This window comes from Tubulanus polymorphus, chromosome 11 (assembly GCF_964204645.1).
Source record: "Tubulanus polymorphus chromosome 11, tnTubPoly1.2, whole genome shotgun sequence".
Taxonomy (NCBI): Eukaryota; Metazoa; Nemertea; class Palaeonemertea; order Tubulaniformes; family Tubulanidae; genus Tubulanus; species Tubulanus polymorphus.
The window spans coordinates 13296077-13315075 of record NC_134035.1 but is presented as its reverse complement, the minus strand read 5'-3'; the positions used below and the strand labels follow the sequence as shown (position 1 = coordinate 13315075).

The 18999-nt window shown below is 39.6% G+C and overlaps 2 protein-coding genes across 2 annotated transcripts; both read right to left on the bottom strand.

Annotated features, from left to right (window-relative positions):
* Positions 1 to 945: 945 nt before the first annotated feature.
* Positions 946 to 5215, bottom strand: LOC141913376 (hydrogenase maturation factor HoxX-like). The gene is made up of 6 exons (XM_074804881.1): positions 4337 to 5215; positions 3839 to 4018; positions 3248 to 3515; positions 2580 to 2773; positions 1990 to 2165; positions 946 to 1614 (listed from the first exon to the last, which is right to left on the bottom strand). Exons 1-6 carry the CDS (start codon positions 5213 to 5215, stop codon positions 1401 to 1403), a joined length of 1911 nt encoding a protein of 636 aa, XP_074660982.1. The 3' UTR covers positions 946 to 1400.
* Positions 5216 to 16536: 11321 nt separating this feature from the next.
* On the bottom strand, positions 16537 to 17139 carry LOC141913011 (histone H1-like). The gene has a single exon (XM_074804450.1). The coding sequence runs from the start codon at positions 17137 to 17139 to the stop codon at positions 16537 to 16539; it is 603 nt and encodes a 200-aa protein (XP_074660551.1).
* Positions 17140 to 18999: the final 1860 nt, after the last annotated feature.

Genomic DNA, 18999 nt, shown 5'->3' with positions numbered 1-18999 from the left:
GTTCAGTTTATCATCTTTTATCATGTACCCGCTGAGAACGTATTTCATTTACAGTAATCTGGGAGACTTGGTTTTTCGTTATGACGACTGGCATTTTGGTTGGTGGTTTATTACTGTCGCCTATATGGGACTGTATCCGTCACAGTTTGTCAGAAACTGGCTCGTCGTTGTTGTGAGTTTAGAGAGAATTTTAGTTATAATTTTCCCATTAACGTATAGACGCTTCTGGAGACCTTTGACTATTAATTTCGTCTGCTTTACGCTGTTGTTTTTGGCAATTTTGTTTTACTATGATTTCATAATTCCTCGCAGGATACCGGGTTTAACGAGATGGCCCTGTTTGAAACCAGGTCAATATACTTACACCATGTACTTTGAGGAGTACACAGACATTACCTATCTTCCGACTGGAACCCACTTTCTGCGAGGTTACATTAAACACCATGATCTTATCGCGTTTGGTATCATTTATCTACCGATCGCATTTCTTTTGATTGTTAACATCGTCCTATTTGCTGTTTATACATGGACCAAAAACCGCCGTAAGTCGCTAATAGTCGGCTCTGCTGTTCAGGGAAAAGATGCAGGAATATTGCGGATGGTTTCAGCAGTTGTTGTGGTTTATATTATCTGTGAATTTCCTGGTTGTTTGGATCGATTGGAATTAAACATTTTCACTGGACCTAGCAACATGATTATGAGAAAGGTGTCGCTGTTGATGTCAATGTTTGATTCTTGCGCTAATTTCAGTGTTTATTGTTTTACAAATAGGAAATTCCGTTCGGAAGCCGCTTTTATTGTAACATGGATGAAATGCTGGTCACGCAAAACATCTTAGAAATGCGATACATGACGCGACTGCTGAACTAAAAAGTGAACTAATTTTCTATTTACATTCAAATCTTTATTGTACACGATACAAAATGATATGACGTCATCGGTGTGCTGCAACCTTTTTACAAATTGTTTGGAATTGAGCCCCCTTTGCAAAATTCTCTCCTTGTTGATTCTACGAGTCCCTGTTTGGGTTGGTTGGTTTTTCAATACACCGCATCGTACGTATAAATCATATAGAATGATCAATGAATTTTAGAAAACTAAATAAAGTATCGAACCCAATACACCCGGTTCTCGTTGGTTCCCGACTTAGTTCAATAACACTCTGGACCCAGTTCCACAGTTCAGGATTCAGTGCACGCTGGTTCAAGTTCCACCACAGTTACGAACCCTGTTCCACCGGGACCCAGATCCACGGTGAGTTAAGATTCGGCTCCGAGTTAACTCAGAACTGTGGATCGAGTCCTAGAGAGTTAAAGCCGGACGTGGTAGTGGGTTTAACAGTCTGTGTAAACGTCGTTCAGGCCTCGTGGTATTAGGTGAACAGTCTGTGTCTATGCCGTTCAGTGATAGACGAATTTTCTCCTGGCCTCGTGATAATCCTCGCTACTGAAACATTTCTGCATTTTGCTCAATTCTTCGGTTCGATGTTCCTCTAACATCTGATACCATTCGTGAGTTCTATTGCGTTTCTCTTCACGTTTCGTTTGACATTTTTCCGATTGTAACAAATTCAGGACTCGATCGTGTAAATTTCCCAACGCTTCCGGTCGATTCCTGTTAAAAACAAAAATACGGGCGTGAATTTTGTGGAATACATTTTCAGTACCTGCTTGCGGTTATCATTTCTTTCATGAAAGTCATCAGAATGCATAAAAAGAAAATTGTGTGGATGAAATTAAGGATGGGGGGGGGTATATTGGAAAGTGGACCTGGATGAATATAAAGCAAGTGCTAAAAGAGAAGCGACGAAAGCAATTGGTAGCGACAGCGAGTGGATGGATCGGGAGGGTTGAGAGTGGGGAGGGGAATGGGATAGGGTGGGAGGCTGGGGAAGATGGAGTGAGAGGCAGATTCAGCTGAGGAGGGGAGAATGGGAAAGGTAAAGAAGACGGAGAGAGTAAGAGATGAGTTGGTTGGGGGTACTCATACCGTCCGATGATCTGATCGACTAGTCCAATACGTTGAGCAGTTGAAGCCATCATCGATTTCGTGTCGTTTGTCAAAGACAGCGCCGTGTCGTAACCGACCCTCTGCGGCAGGAAGTACGTCCAGTATTCCGATCCGTAAAGGTACATCGCTTTATACGTAGGCGTCAAAACAACTCCCTGAAATAAGAGAAGCATAAACAGTATTTCAATGAATCATTGATGATGGTGGCTCAGCCCCTAGGGCTTGGGGTTGTCCTTCTTATACATGTACCTATTTATCTATGAAATTATATCCAAAGAATTGATTGTTTATAATCTTGTACAAGTAAATAAATCATTCATTCATGGAGTTTGCTATCGATGCAATGAATAAATAATTAGGTTATAGACAACGAGGTCACGTATAATTAGGTCGTAAATAACTAGGTCACGAATAACTAGGTCGAGGATAACAGGTATAACCAGGTTATACAACTTGGTCAACATACTTGGTTAAATTAGTCAACGTTTTGAATAGAAGACTCAAATCTTAACCGAGAGAGTTTGAACCCGGGCTAGGGGCACATATAACCCTCTTAGGAAGACTCGTACCTTATGAGCAAAAACGAAATCGGTAGCGGCGGCCATCATCGCCCCACCGGCTCCGGCGTTACCAATCAAACACGACACGGTCGTCTTATGTTTCATTGAGAACACCGTTCTGATGACGTCATCGATTGCAACGATGTTGTCATAAGATTCGCGTTCCGGGTCATCGCTTCCTTCGATTACATTCAAATGAATTCCTACAAGGAAATAGAGAAAATATAAACATGATTTTTCTAAATAAACAGATTCGCTGTCATGAACTTTACTCGCTTTAACTCGTTAGGCCGGTTATTGAACCAAAATAGACTCCAAACCTTGCCTTAGCAATTGGTCCAGGTTTTGAATAGTTTTAACTTAAACCCAATTACTATTTGTTCAAAAGTGGTTCAGTGGATAATGGAAATAGTTGCAAGTTTAAGAAGTCAATTTTCAGTTCTCCACTGGTTATTTTGAAATAACTTGTAGAAAATTGTGAAGCCCTTTGGACTAAAACTACCGCTGCTCAAAAGTTGGTAGGTTTAAACTGCTAAAAACCAACAGCATGGTTAGAATGCCATTACAATCATTCTACCTATTGATCCCACATTTAAATCTACCGAATTCTGAGCAACTACAGCGCGTGATTCCATTACAACGGAATAAGACACTGTGATACGAATAAAATCACCAACCTGTTGAGAAGAACCTGAATCCGCCTTTCAGTACAACGCACGTGATATCCGGTCGAAACGAAAGTCTATCGAGAACGGATTTTAGTTTACGGCATTGCGTAACGCTCATCGCTCCGTTGTAAAAATCGAAATTGACGTAAGCTACGTTATCGATTTCGTCGACCCAGATTTCACGATAGGAAGATAAGAACGACAAGTCGTGTAAAGTGTCGGTTCCTTTGAATACCGATGTTGCCGGTAGTTTTAACGGTTTATCAGACGATGGACACTGCGGAAAATAAGAATAAAAAATAGATTCACCATAAATGCGCTTATCTCTTAGAAAATACGGTGATTTATGATAAAATCCTGATAAAAACATATCTAGAATATTTTCAAAATCTTGACAAATCTTTTTGGATGATATTGCGCTGTTTTTGACTTGTCATTATCGGGCCCTGGCATCGGACCAGATCCAAAAAACAACCCACTTTTGAGACCTTACATCCTTTCGCATGCTCAGTAACAATGTCACTTTGCAAATCATTTTTAACAACTTTAAATCTGCAACTCAAGACGTGTAAATCGGGATTCGAACCTCAAAATACTCACTTTAAGATGTGAAATCCAGACGCCGTTGTTATCTCCACATTTCACGAGTATCGCCTCGTCTTTGTGCCCCAGAACGTCGCCAGGTCTCGCGTCCAGCATAAAATTACGGATATGTTTCCCGTTAAACATCAAATTTTCCGTGTATTTCGCGCCGAAAAATCTCAACGGTCTGTCATCACCCTAGTGTAAAAAATTTACATATATACATTCATACCAATATTCTGGTACCATTTATCGACTTGACCAAATAGAGCAGGTTAACTGGGGTTCGAACCCACCAACTCTCAGTTATGTCAAACGATGTACGCGTACGTAGCTTAAAGAACGTTAAACCGACTGTTAGTTGCGCCATCTGGTGTGTTCACTGGTGACACCTGGTGGATCCCCACATTTTAATTGCAATGTAGAAGAAACTGAAGCACACATGGTAGTAACGACTAGTGCGACACCTTGCGGATCCTCACTAGCCACAGTAAGCGGCTTGTATCTCGGGCTTACCTGTAATGTACCGATTCCTCCAGGTTGAGTATCAGCCATACGAATCGTCTCCGCTACATCGAACGCCGACGAATTCCAATCGATCATTCGATCTTTATCTTTCATAAGCGGCATCAGCGTCCCTTTCACCTGCGGATTATCGTAATCCAGCGGTATCGGTTCTATCCCGAGTTTGAAGCGCACTAGAGCCAGCAGGACCGTCTCGACGGCCGAGTCTGTGACGTCACCGACGTACAGTTCTGTTTTGGTGGTGGTAACCTGGTGTATAGGGAATGTTTTACTCGCCCAGATATCACCGGCGTCCATCTCTTCGGCTGCTTGCATCACCGTAACGCCCCATTCGGCCGCTTGCATCTTCAACGCCCAGTCGATCGACGAGGCGCCTCGATCGCCGGTAATACCCGGATGTACGATCAAACACGGTTTCTGATCGTTCGCCCAAACCTCCTCGGGAATTCGTCGCGTTAGGAACGGGCAGACGATTATATCGTGTTCGATTTCCGAAACCGCTTTCAGGATATCCTTTTTACCGCGTACCGCTTGTGACGTCACCGTAACGTCGTATTCTTTCAGTTCCGTTTCGACGCGTTGCGTAAGAGTATTGTAATGGTTGCATAGGAACAAAACTTTCATTCCTTTTAGAATATTATGTAAGTATATATTGTGTTGGGTGGTGTCGATTATGCTACGCAGGTCGTTGGTGTAAGGTAGCGTTTTATAAATCAGGTTTAATTGAGGTTTTACTTCTGTTTCGTTCGTTTGCGACGATTGTTTCAACTGTTCGTCGAGCGGTGACGTCATCGTTCCGAAACAACGACCGGAGACAATACGCCGGACAGGTCGCGGTCCGTTCCGCAATAAAGCCGTCAGCTTATACATGTCTTCACGGTTTGCGGGGACTGTAAAGAGACGATCGATAATGTACAAAGTCGTGCATACTTTTAATTACAAAAGAACGTTTTGTGAAATACGGATTTAAATGCATAAATACATGACTGTTATCTACATAAATGTCTGATTATATTCATTGATAGTGAAGTGCAGTTTAATAATGACTTACAAGTTTAAATCTGGACAAAACCTGGGATTGGAAGAATATTCGAGACTTGAATCTAAATCCAAAAAGTGCCTTGAGTCTCAAGACTGATCTTAAGTTGTTAGATTGGCTGTGGAAATAAAATGGTCTAAGACTGGTCTGAAATCTAAGCTCATGACTATGCACCACGCTCCTGGGCCCATGCCCAGTTGCAAAGTTGTGAATTGATATTTGATTAAGAGTTGAATAGTTGTAAATAAACTGATTTTAACTCCGATGAATCGAACTAAACCGGCAACAATGGAACCGGGTTCAGTTGCACAAAGCAAAATTATGATTACATCAGAGTTGCTTTTGACGAGCTTCTCATTTTCGATGAACTCAACGATAATATTGTAATTGATTGAAATCAACTTTGTGAAAGTATCATTTGACCCTGGTAAGGAAATTGTCCATTCGTCACAATCATTAACTTCTGGTTCTGACTAAATCTATCTTATGAAATGTACATATGCATTTATGATTATCTGTTTATCAAAATCATTAGTTTCTTGTTCAGAATTAATCTATCTTAATCATAAATAGAAAATTGATTATTTCGAGAAGATGCACGTTATAATTTTTGATTTGATTTGATTTGAACACTTTATTTTTCAAATATAATTTACAGCATAGTGTACAAAGCATAATACAAAATACAGTAAATTAGACCTTTCATGTAACCGACGAATTAATTTCCTCTGATAAGAAAGCTTCGAGAAAATTTTCAAAGGAAAATAAAATTCCTAAATTTTGTTTTTTATACACGTGATAAATGGATTTTAAGAAAAAAAATCATTATTTAGTTCTATATTACGACCAATCTAGTTCTTCCTTGCATCTTTAATGTTGCCCACTAATCTAAATGTACCAATCTCTAGCTTTTAATGATATTTCATTCCGCGTTTTTATTTCTTTGAAATTATTGAAACAAATTCGAAGTAAGATATTAAAAACAAATAAAAATCCGTGAAATTTTGTTACATAAAACTGATGACATTGATGCTAAAGATAGTTAGATTTTTATTACGATGTTACCTTGAATTGTTCGAGGGTCCGTCTTCGTCGACAGGGTACGGCGAACTAAGGAATCTACGAATTAAAGAGCCTTTATTAGTTCAGGTAACAGTAGCGTCTTACTGTGATCCTAATTAGTCAGTTATTCACGCGGGAATGGCTCGACGACTGTTTTTGACCCGGGTCAAAGATCGTTCTCGAATGACGTTCTATTGGTCAAGTCGAGTTATATATTAACAGAAATTCGATTAACTATCGCAGGCGGGAGGTAGAAACTAGCAAACCACTTCATTAGTAGTGTAGAGGTTTTGATAATTAATCCTTCTATTCATTGATATTGATAAGAGAACACATAGACCCTTGACATTTTACACACAGTAACAGTTGAAGTTTGTACAAATATTAAACATATACAGTGATATTTGTCGACAAGGATTAACTTGTAATTTCTTCATTCAGCTGAACTCGACCGTAGTGGCCAAATCAAACACTTCAAAATCAACTATTCTTGTAAAACAGCCGTTCCGTACAATTCCTGTTTCTTACGTAAACTGTCTTGTACTTGTACCTTTCTCAAAACTATATTTCAGATATAAATCATTGAAGTTCGATGTCTTTGCAGTCGGTGTTTTCTATTGCGATCTCTCGGACCAGATAGCTTCTTTTATGACCAACTTTTGACATAGAGTTTGCTAGCTGCTACCAGCAAACAATCAAACATTCAGTAATTTATAATTCGAAGTAAACATAGTTGTGAGTATGAACATTGAGTGAGGTGTTATGAGTTTGTGCCAGTTTACATGTAAATCATACGAATTAAGTTCAATAACCACCTTCTTATTTTCACTGACTTTGTGCCGATTCAGTAAAATTATGATTAGTTACTAATTTGAGAGGCGCAGTGGCCGAATTCAAACCCTGGTGGCGACAGAGTCTTTTGGTCGAAGGTCTCACCCCCTGGGAAAAAGAAACACCGAACTCGCTTATAATGCCCTGCGTGGCGCTTAGCGGGTTGAGAGTGTAATTAAAAAAGTAACTAATGACGACTTTCTCGCTCTCAATGATGATATTCTCATTCCCAATGGCTTTAATAATATGGTAAAAAATGATTAGTTATTTCATTCCCAATGATTCTAATTCAGTAGAATTATTATTAGTTATTATTGACGACCTACTCAATTTCAGTAACTCGAATGAACCATTTACCCATACTCACATTTTTTTCTGGTACTGATAATGCTGTTTTTCAGAACGGAAAATTCGCATCGCAAACAAACTCAAACAAAAGCTCTTTGCCTGTTCATCCATTCAGTAGAGATGTGCGTATAAAGCCCTAGAATTCGCTGACAGTACGAACTGCTTAAACGCTTGCCTGGAAGGTCGATAGGTATAGTTTACCTCCTTCAGATAACATTAATTAAAAATGTTGCACTCGCCGGAACAGCGTGAAACAATCGAGGTATAGTCTATTTCTATATTCACAAAGTCTATGCATCCATCTGCATTCATCGCAACAATCCAGAATAAACTTCAATTGCAAATTAATCAAATACATCGATCAGTTCATTGTCAATGGTTTTAATCTTGTTATTTTTTTTTATTGGTCCATTTCGTGTGATTTGGCGAACTTACAAATCCACCACACCTGCCGTGGGCAAAACAGGGGGTTCGACTTTGGAATCGCAAATCGAAGTATACATTTATAGTTGTGTGATCGGCGGTCGAATTTACGGATTTTTCGAGGTAGGCCTACATAATTGGGAAATTCGGCAAGTGACTGATTGGGGTAAGAGTAACATGGCAGTGGTGGGATTCGAACCGACGCCTATTTCTAGAAGTTTGGCTCTTTTTAGAGTCAGAATAATTCTACATTTGAACACTTGGAATTGTGTTCGAGGCCCCTGTACCGCAGTAGTGAGTTGAAATAACTGAGGTGGAACCAATAATCATTGGTTCAACTCCGAGTCAAGGGGAGGATTTAGATTAAAACAAAATGAACGACAGGAGAAAAACGAGAAAAAAACAACAACTAGATATTTGATTTTCAGGGTAGAGTTTATTTCGACGTCCAATAATAACATACGGACGGACGGATGGACACCTGTCAGATGTAATATGTAAGATAAAAATCTTACATATACTGAGATTGAGATTAATGCGGATTAACGGATTATCGGATTAATATATAATCCCCTTTAATCAGAAGAGATTAATATGAATTGATGGATTATTTCTTCATTCGGTATGTTTATCGATATCCATTTTGAGTTTGAGATAAAGTTGATGTTCGACTGTTTTATCGATATGAGCGCCATTTCTAACGATCTGATCGGCGTCATCGAGTTTATAGATAAATTTCGAATTGTTAAATTCTAACGGTTTCGCCGCCGCTGCCGCGATTGTTGTCGCATCCTGATGGGTGGATACGGTTGATTTGTGACGAGATGGAGGAGGTGATGTCGGTGATGATGATGCCGGTGTCTGGTGATCTCCAGTATCGTCACTAAGTTGACGTACTAACTCTGCCGACTGACGGACAGGTGTCGGCGACGTCCAGACTCGACGCCGCGCTGAAATCCTCGCCGACGGTAACACGTAGAACTGAGTGTCGTCAGATTTACGCCATTCGTCGTCGTCCATGAAATTCAACAAGAAATTCTTACGAGCAGAATAATAATTCGACGAGTTATTGGACACTTCGTCGGGAATGAACTGACAATGTCTGCTGGGCATAGAATTACAGGTTGTATTCCGTTTGATGACGCGTTTAGTTCGCGGTGACGATTCGCTATCGGCCATCATGAATAAATTATAGTATGTTCCCAAAGTTTCATCCAGTCCTGGTGGTGGTTGTCTCCGCAGTGATCTACGTTCCTAGTGTAAACAATCTGTGGTAAAACAGACACTAAGGTTCTTGGTGAACCCAAAGTATAAAAACGCCCATAAAAAATTCCTAGCACCCAGTGGGAAAATGGTGTACCGGCACATCAACTATCCCGACAGATGTCGCCACTTAGATATCAGACAGACTCAATCAAAATTAGTTCATTTTCTCAATTAACGATAACTTTCAGCATCTTCCAATCCAAAAAGGCAAATCACACGGCGTCTAGATAAACTCGGGTTAGTCTTTAGAGTTCGTTATGTTCCACGCGAAAAATCCTATTTTTAGCATCGGCTCGATTTCAGGGTGTAGCCTTCATTCACCATACGCAGTCCCTCGGTTGAAAATTTAAGTCCTCCGGTGATCAATTCTTCAGTCACAATTTTTCTCTGCGAGTCAATAAACGGTTATCCCTGACGATACTGGTCACTGTTGGTAATCCCTGTCTCACAGATAGCCGTTATTCATAGACATAATGAATTAAACTAGAAAACAGAGGTAGCACTTTGTGTAGGTTAACTGATTTTAATCACCAGCAGGGGTCGGTTGCATAGTCGTGGCTCAGACTTAAGACCAGTCTAAGACCAACTAAGTTCTATAGCCAATCTAACAACTTAAGACCAGTCTTAAGATTTAAGACCACTTTCGGACTTAAGTCACGACTGTGCAACTGGGCTAGCTTTCGCTACTTAGAGCATAGAGCAGCTTCATCATCAGAAAAATTGGTATATTGGTATTACAATGAAAATACTCATAACGATTTCAAATATTCAGTAATGAATTTCGATATAGTTATGACTCGATTATAAACAGTAGAGATTCATAAGGAGAATGACGCTATTTTCTAATTAGTGTCCTGTAGGTTTATACTATTGCATTAACATTGATTTCAACTCATATACCCGATGGAGCTGTAGCAGCATTACTAGCGAAAGCTCGTAGCTGGTAATCTCAAAATCAGTTAAATCTACACAATAACTACCTGTTTTCTTGTCGAGATACCACGTTAACACGACTCTTCGCATAGATATAATAAGAAAATATATCTCTGGTTTTTTTTATAAAGTGAATTCAATTTCTACAGGTTGTCCTATAATAGAATCAGTCACATGTTGTGAATGTAAGGAATATATGAACTTTATTCAGAGCTCTTTCATACACAAATAATTCATAGATTTAGATAGAGACCTTTTTGTGTTTTTTTGTGTGCATACGGACCCTTTTTTCAGCAGAAGTTAAAAAACACGTCGCTACAAGAAGTTGAATAGTCGAATAGATATAGCTATTATTTCTTTAAACGTTCCACAAATAAAAGAATCGCTTTCACGCGACGTGTTTCTAACAGTTTGATCCCTGGACTGGAAATGGTCTTCTGTAAGGATATGCTTGTGTATTATTTATCATGCTTAGTACTTAAAAATGTTACAATAAATTGTAACAGTTTTTCTATATGGAAATAGAAATGATTGAGCCATTTTTATTTGATTTGAGTTGAATTTTTAACCAAATTTCAATGTTTATTTGTGGCGTTTTGATTTGATTAAATTGATAAAGGCTTAACAAAAATGACACCTTGTTTTTCCGCAGCGGTCGGGTCATTTTTGTTAAATACGATAAAATTTATAAACAGTTCATTTCTATAGCGGCCGGGTCTGTTATGGTGAAATTGATCACGATTTAAAAAAAAGTAATGTATAGGGTAGATAGGCGGCCGGCCGGGTCAACTTTTAAGATCAGCAGAGCAGAGAAACTAGGTATCATTTTAGCCTAATGACTTGATGTTTTGCCCACCACACCACAAATCCATTACACCTGCTGGCGGTGATTGGGTACAAAGATTCGCTATATGAGAACTCATTGCATGACCTGCTGCTATAGATACAATGCCCATTTTTGGTGCGTCCACTACAAACCCATCACGCCTGCCGGGAACGAAACCGGGGCTTTAGAATCGAACGTCAACAAGAATATGGAACCGGGTCCAAAAGTTGTATGATCCGCCGAGTGAAATACCATATTGATAATAGAGTTTTGATTATCGTCACAATCTCCGAGTTGTCAACCAACTTTTGAGTCTGAACTGCCGCCAACATTGATATATCTCTTTCCCCAGGGTTTGGAATACGTAGTTTCCGGTGGCACTTGAATTGAGAGGAAACTATCTAATCATATCGACGCGGAGAAAGAAGAGACTGACTCTCTCTCTCTCTCTCCTCTCTATCTATATCTCCTCTCTCAATCGAGAGGGAGTAATTTACAAAGATTCGGTGTAATTTTTTAAGGTGATATTTAGCAGCAGTAGCGTGTGATGTGATGATTGAAGATATCATTTAGATCGGGTGTGATCTGAACGGAAGTTCGGCTAATGATCTATCTACTCTTCAGTCACGTGAGCGGCGCCGCTTCAATCATTTTAAAACTTCAATCGAGAGAAAAACCACGCCGTGCGTCGAATAGAGACGAAAGTCACCGCGCAACGATTCGTGAAGTCGTGAAAAGTTCAAAAAGACTCGTTCGTATTTTTCGCGTGTGTATTTTTAGAGGTTCATGAACTTCTTTTGATAACAGCAATTAATCATCGCGTTCCGTGGTGGAGCGATCAATTACAAAAAATATCCACTAAATTATTTTTTTGTTTATCTTAGAGAATAGTTAAGCGTTACATAGAATCCCGGCACTTTAAGAGTGAAAAAAAATAGTTTGAAAATGTCCCCTTGAGCTAGTGTAGTTTATTCGAAAGTTCGACTTAATCCTGTCATCTTCAGGAATAATCAAGTTATTACAAAGTTATGAGATACAATCCAGAACAATGCAGACACGATTAAGAAATATGTGATACAAACTAAGGGAAATATACAGCACCAAATCAGCTATAAACTTAAAACATTTAAAGTTATATATGGTTATATTTTGATTTACTCGTAAGCGTATAGATTTTGTCGTTGATATAATGCATGAATTTAATACAATTCGTTAGATATCATTTTGTTATACGATACATTTAGGCATATATGTAGGTCATTTATCAAAACACAAAAATCAAAGCAGAGTTTATCGTGAGAAAAGAGTCGAAAACTACGACTCGGTTACGAAAGATGACTACATGTACATGTACATATATATATCGTTATTATGATCCGAAATTATTCAAAATTAATTGTCGTGTATCTAATTCTGCAAACGTCGTATCATTTTTCGGTCACGACTGAAATATGAATTCGTGACGTCGTCAGGTGTTTGTGAAATGTTTCATTTTAATCGTCATCTCCATCATACGCCCACGTGATTCGACGTGAAGCGCCACCAAGCGCCGCATATGAACACTACACCTTCAGCAGCAGTTGCAGCGGGTATTAAAACCAAATGTCAGAGTCACATAATTCAGATAAACCGCAGGATAAGTCTACGATTTCCACGCCGTTGACGGAGTCAAAAGGTTAGTTACATGTTCATGATTTGTTAGGATATTAACATCAAATCCCAATATATACGAATTCAAATAATTAAAAACGAAATTAATTCATTTAAATCAAAAATTGAAAAACCACTACGCTACGATCTTTATTTGGGGACGATCGTCAGGTGAAACGTCGTTTTAGTCGAATTATTGAGCAATAAATTTCGTTTTTGAATCTTTTATCTGAAATTATATTATTAAATTTACAATGAAGTGAAAACCCACAATATTTTTCTTTTTTTTTCTTACGTGATATTTTAGGTTTTAACTGTATTGATATCAGACAGTCACTGTCTGTCCGATCAATGGGGAGCAACATCTCTATGTTCTCTATGTCTGAGTCTATGGGGGGGGGGGGGGGGTTCTATTCTACTTCTTTGAACCGATTATCAAGTTTCCCACATTGTAAGGATTTCTGCAAAAATAGATAGAACAGTTGGGTAAAACAAATTCAATGACAAACGAGACCGCGAGAAAACGTCAAATAATTATCATATGAATAAAGATCGTAGGCTAGAAAAAGAGAGACATAACTTTCAAAGATTTTATATAGATAAGGTTTTGATAAATGCGTGGTGTTCAATTGTATAAATTCGATTCGATTCTAAGTAGTTTTCGGTGATTTAAATTCGTCGATTGAAAATGCTGAAATAAACATTCTCAAACTGTCGACTTAAGTACACGATATAGTTCGGCTTTGTTTGATATCAGATAAAAGCGCCGATAATAACGACTTGTAATTGTGATAATAGATTACTACGATCGCTGCCAACATTTGACTATTCAAATTATAAATTATGTACTGTAAGAATTTATGTAACGAAAGTTCGTTCAAGGACAATTTGTAATGTTCCATCTGGGCACAGTTGAACCCAGTACCACAAAGTCTGGATTTAGTTTCACAGTTCTGGACACAGTTCCACAGTTCTGGATCCAGTTCCGCAGTTCTGAATACAGTTCCACAGTAAACAACCCACTTCCACAGTTCTGGACCCAGTTCCACAGTTCTGGATCCAGGCAGACCTTGACCTTATACGGCCTTCCCTCAAAACCTCAACAAAATTGAACCTTTCCTCAAGCTTGTATAGTTATTTCGACATTTCGACTACGTCCTAATAATCATCTCCAGGAATAGTTGTTTTCTAACAAAACTATTCGTCAACTGTGGAATTATCTGTCCTGATATTATTAATTAAGAGCCGTTTTACAACATAATTTCGCGCAGTTGTCTATGATCGGCCCCCGTGATCTTTATATTGCTTCTTAATCCACCAGAAAGGCAGGGGGGCCGACGCTATGATGTTTAAACCGCCCCTACCCCCTACCCCCTGGTAATGGTATTTGAGTAAGATTTTCTTGTAATATACTTGGATATTTGAATACGCTCCTCAAAGTGGCACCAGCCCTTAACGGACCATTTGACTTTTAATTTAATGAACAATTGATATAAATTAGACGAAATACTTGACAATATTTCAGTCTATTGCAATATAACTATAGAATGCACTGATCGAGAACTCAGCGAATTCTGTATACTCTTAGTAATACATGTTTAATTTGCTTAACGGTGAAATGATTAATATCCTGTAGTGATCTGAGGGTCTATTCGTCGCCAGTGAGTGTTCTTAACGTGACAGTTAAAAGTGTTCCGGTCTAGTATTATTGATTACAGTGCGCGCTATATATGCGGTAGTTTTATTATTGCGTGGTTTTAATCCTGTCGCGACGTATATCACATCGGCTTAATCCATTCTTGAGATTTTTCGATAATCTCACAGATCTTATTAATCTCGACTTGAAATATCATTCATAATTTCGTACGTTTGATTTCAGTTTTGAAATCCTGCGCAATTCTCGTTCGTGTCCCGGTACCCCTTCACCCGGCACCTCTCACACCCCTTAATCAGAAACAGGCTCACTGGGACCGTCGACCAAAAGTAACGATGAACTTTTAATTGTCTCAGTCTCATTTATCTACTGGTTCCCTCAAACCAACCTTTGAGTAACGCACCAAGGCCAGGGGTCATCTTGGGCGAGGGGTCAGTTTGTAAGGACAGCGGGCGTGCGTAGGATTCACTAATTTTGAGAATGCGATTAAGGTCCATGACCTGCAGTTTGATGTTTGACAACAGATATGGCGACACGGGGGTCAATAGTCGTGTATGCGCGTTTTATGATTTACTATAGATGTCCTTTGAGCGTTTGAACAAGTTCGATCTGAGAAAGAGTGTGAACTTCAGTGCCAGTAATACAACTCCGGCATAGGCAAACGAGTTGGTCTCACGAATCCATGGGACTGGGATTTGTCTCATAGGGGTGGTTGGACTGGGCTTATAATGGAGTTTGTGTCTCAGTCTCAGTGGGGCTGGAGATTGTGTCTGAGGGTCAGTGGGGCTGGTGTGACTGGGTTTCAATCGTTTAATTTGCCTATCGGCCTGTACCTACGAAATCCACAATACAAGACCACTTTATATCTATGTTGTCATAAATCGTGAGTTTGAAGATAATTCGAAGTTTTTAATTTCAGGTGAATTTTGAAAATCATGTCTCTCGTTAGTCGTCGTCAGAAGTGTTTAATGGTGGTCGCAGTTTTACTGATCTGCGTTCAATTCTCAACAGCTTCTTTTGATAAACGTAAGAGACATCTACAGTGATCGATCGTGAATCTATTGTAATTTATTGCTAGAAATGATTATACAAATTACAAATCAGGGGCTGCAGTTGCTCAAAAGTTGGTTAAAGATAACCGGTGGATAAATACCGGAGTAAACATTTGATTGTATATGTGTCACTAGGTCAACTATCGACTAGTTAAACTCTAACCAACTTTTGAGCAAATGGCACCAGGAAATCATGGAGTTAGGGAATCCAACGTACTTGAAGTGCACCGTTTGACTAATGCGCCATCTATCGTAATTCCATGTACAAACAAGCAGTGACCAGTAAACGGTTTACTGTCATTGTCTTCTAGTTCTCTGAGCATTTTATCGGGTGATAATTATTCTATACCGACCGATATAAAGCGCTCTATAGGAGTGCGCTATTAGAATATGAATTATCATGACATTGTGTTTTTATTTTTGACAGATCGACTATTGGCTAAACTGGGTCTATTGCCGGCGGCGCAGAAACGATTCGAATCTGCACCGCAGCTCACCGACCTGAGAATCTGCCCACCAGCCGGAGATATCGAGGACGATATTCGATGTTTCGACAATTACGTCGCTATGATGATCGCTAAACTAGAAAGAAAACGAACTGTCCACCATCAGAGCGCAACACTAGGAGACATACTGAACCTAGCAGCGCGCTAGGTCGAAACCTGCTTACCCTAGTGTTTGAGTGAATTAAACTCAACAAACACTCGAAGCTTGTTAATCCGCTATTGGCCCATATAGACTGAGCTGCCCATCTGACAAAGACAACCCGAATTGGTACCCACAACTACCACCTTGTAACTAAAGGGCAGGGAACAATAGATTATTGAAAGAACTTCGGATGTTCCCATTAGTCAAAAATGTTTACTCCCAAGGTTGAACCCAGCCTTAGAATACAGAACGTGTTGTATAAACTTAAGGGTATGGGCAAAAAAATTACTGTTGCGGGAATTTTCATGATAATAAAAGATTTACTTTCAATAAACAACAAGTTATAACTAGGAGGAAGCATTAACAGCGAGGCAGGAGTCATAACACCGGCCCTTTCTGGGAGTTTTAGGTGGTCCTGACAAGGACCGATTCAAGAGTTCAAAAGACCGTCGAATTCATTTATTTCTTTGCTGCAGTTTTCTTAGCGGCGGTTTTCTTCGCTGGAGTCTTTTTCTTGGCCGGTTTGGCTGCTGCCTTCTTGGTTGGAGTTTTGGTTTTCTTGGCAGGCTTGGCCGCAGCTTTCTTTTTCGGCGAAGCTTTCGTCGCTTTCTTGGCGGTTGTTTTCTTAGCGGCAGGCTTCTTCGCTTTCGTCGGTTTAGCTGCTTTAGGTTTGGTGACCTTCTTGGCGGCTGGTTTCTTTACGACTTTCTTCGGTTTGGCGGCATCTTTCTCTTCTTTCTTCGCTCCCTGACTCAATCTGAAACGTCCAGAAGCGCCTTGACCTTTGTTCATGTAACGAACGTAAGTTCCCTTCTCGAGTCCGGATTTCAGTTCTTTACGGATGAAGGTGCCTTGACGTTCGATGTCGACCTTGTAGTGTCCGGCGATGTACTTCTTTATGGCGACCAGAGACGATCCGGTTTTGTCTCCCAAGGCGGTGATAGCGGCTTTCACCATGACGTTGAACGGGGGATGAGCGGCCGGAGCTTTCGGTTTCGCGGTCTTCTTTGCAACGGCCTTTTTAGCGGGCGAGGCTGGAGCGGCGGCTACGGCGTCAGACATGGTTGTAGTAGTTGAGTTGATAATCTCGTAGATCAGAACGCGACGTGTTGAATGAACGGTTTCTACAGTTCGAGTGATGTCCGTTCAGCCGATACGCGCTTGTATATGTTCAACTATTGCCGACGCGCACGTACCGCTGCTACGCGCAGAGCGCTCGATTCTATTCAGCTGAATTCACCGACGCGGATTTTGTGCTGGATGATTTTCATAAACGGTTAATTTCTCGAATTATCACCGCTCAAACCCAAACATAACTAACATATTCTGAAAGCCAAGATCTGACTCTATCAATCTATGTGATCAAATCGATATTTCATATTCATTAACGGTATCGAAATCTCAGTTGTTTGAAGACAATCGCGGACAATAAAATAAAACTTTGTTCTAAAGCTAAAAATTAATACGTTTCGCATCTCGAAATCCATCTAACTATTATTTCAGATGAAAGATAATGTTGTTTTCTATCAACTGACGAAGTTTTGTGAAATTTGGAGCGGTAAAACTGGTGGAATTTGACGATTTATTTTGACCCTACCAGAGCAGTTTCGTCAGACGCGGTATGACGCCGAACTCGGGTCCTTTTTCTAAATCGACCCCTGGCGAAATCAAACAATAATTTACACCTAACAAACTTTATTACATGATTACTATTTATATTTCCGATAATCTTTATATCAATTTTGTAAATATTTTCATGGGAAGTTGTTTAATTTCACATATATCTGAGTTGAAGTGACGGTGGCGACTGGAGACGCGTCCCGGTGATCGCCCAGTTCTCATCTCAATTTCTCCATTGTTTTTTCAGCGAATCAAGAATATCTTAAAGTAACAAAAGGTTTTGGTGGAATCCTTATGTTCTTGGATGACATTTATTCAAACAGGTTTCATTAATATTTTCGCATCTGTACTGGGAAATACACTGCCACGTCGCAAGGACAAAGCGACGTACGGGTTCGACTATAGAGGACTATAAAAATCATATGGCAGGAAAGATATTCCAAAAAGTCGACCCAAAAACCAGACCTTAATAGGGTGCGACCAGATCCTATAATTTCAGGCAATCTACTGTAAAACTTGAAAATAGTATCCAAATTTCGAAAAGTCTTGCCCCAAATGTATTGACTGGCCCAACCGAAACGCCACTTTGATGATTTTTAGGGGTTCGTCGCTACCCGACCCTCCGGTACGACTGCATTGATGGTGCAATAAAGAAACGTGCTGACCATAAAATAGCTTATGACCTAACAATCTGTATCGAACATAAATTGACAATTCAGTAATAATTTCGTGATAATAATAACGGTAATTTGGGCTACTTTTGAAATCAATGGATCTCGAATATTCGCAACGTGATTATATGTAAATCGATTCTGTTTTGGTCGACGCGTTTCGTCGTCTATAGATCCGAGACGTTTTTCTACTTGTCAAAACACCAAATCGGCTTAATCCAAATCGGCCAACCAGGATCGGCTTAATCCATATTTTGGTCTAATCCAGACAATAATTGTAGTCCATGATCATCAATATACAAGGAAATGACCAATAATCCAGATTTCTCGTAAACCGGATTAAATTTGTTGCTTCCAAATGACCGAATTAAGCGGAGTCTACTGTATCATCGATAAACTTTCAAATACAGTAAAACCCGCTATAAATTCAGATCGCCTGAATCCATATTTTGGTCTAATCCAGACAATATTTGCAGTCCATTTATTGCTCATTAATATACAAGAAATGACCAATAATCCGGATTTCCAGCAAACCGGGTGAATTTTGTTGGTTCCAAATGATCCGAATAAAGTCGACGGTCGAATATCGACGATGGGCTGGATCGCGGGGAAACATGGACTGGGTATGAAT

Excerpts from the sequence above, each read along its gene's own strand:
- LOC141913376 (XM_074804881.1), bottom strand. The coding sequence starts at position 5,215 with ATGTATAAGCTGACGGCTTTATTGCGGAACGGACCGCGACCTGTCCGG. Across the intron at positions 3,516-3,838 it reads TCTGGATTTCACATCTTAAA|TGTCCATCGTCTGATAAACC; the intron begins GTGAGTATTTTG and ends TATTTTCCGCAG. Across the intron at positions 1,615-1,989 it reads GTCGATCAGATCATCGGACG|GAATCGACCGGAAGCGTTGG; the intron begins GTATGAGTACCC and ends TGTTTTTAACAG.
- LOC141913011 (XM_074804450.1), bottom strand. The coding sequence starts at position 17,139 with ATGTCTGACGCCGTAGCCGCCGCTCCAGCCTCGCCCGCTAAAAAGGCC.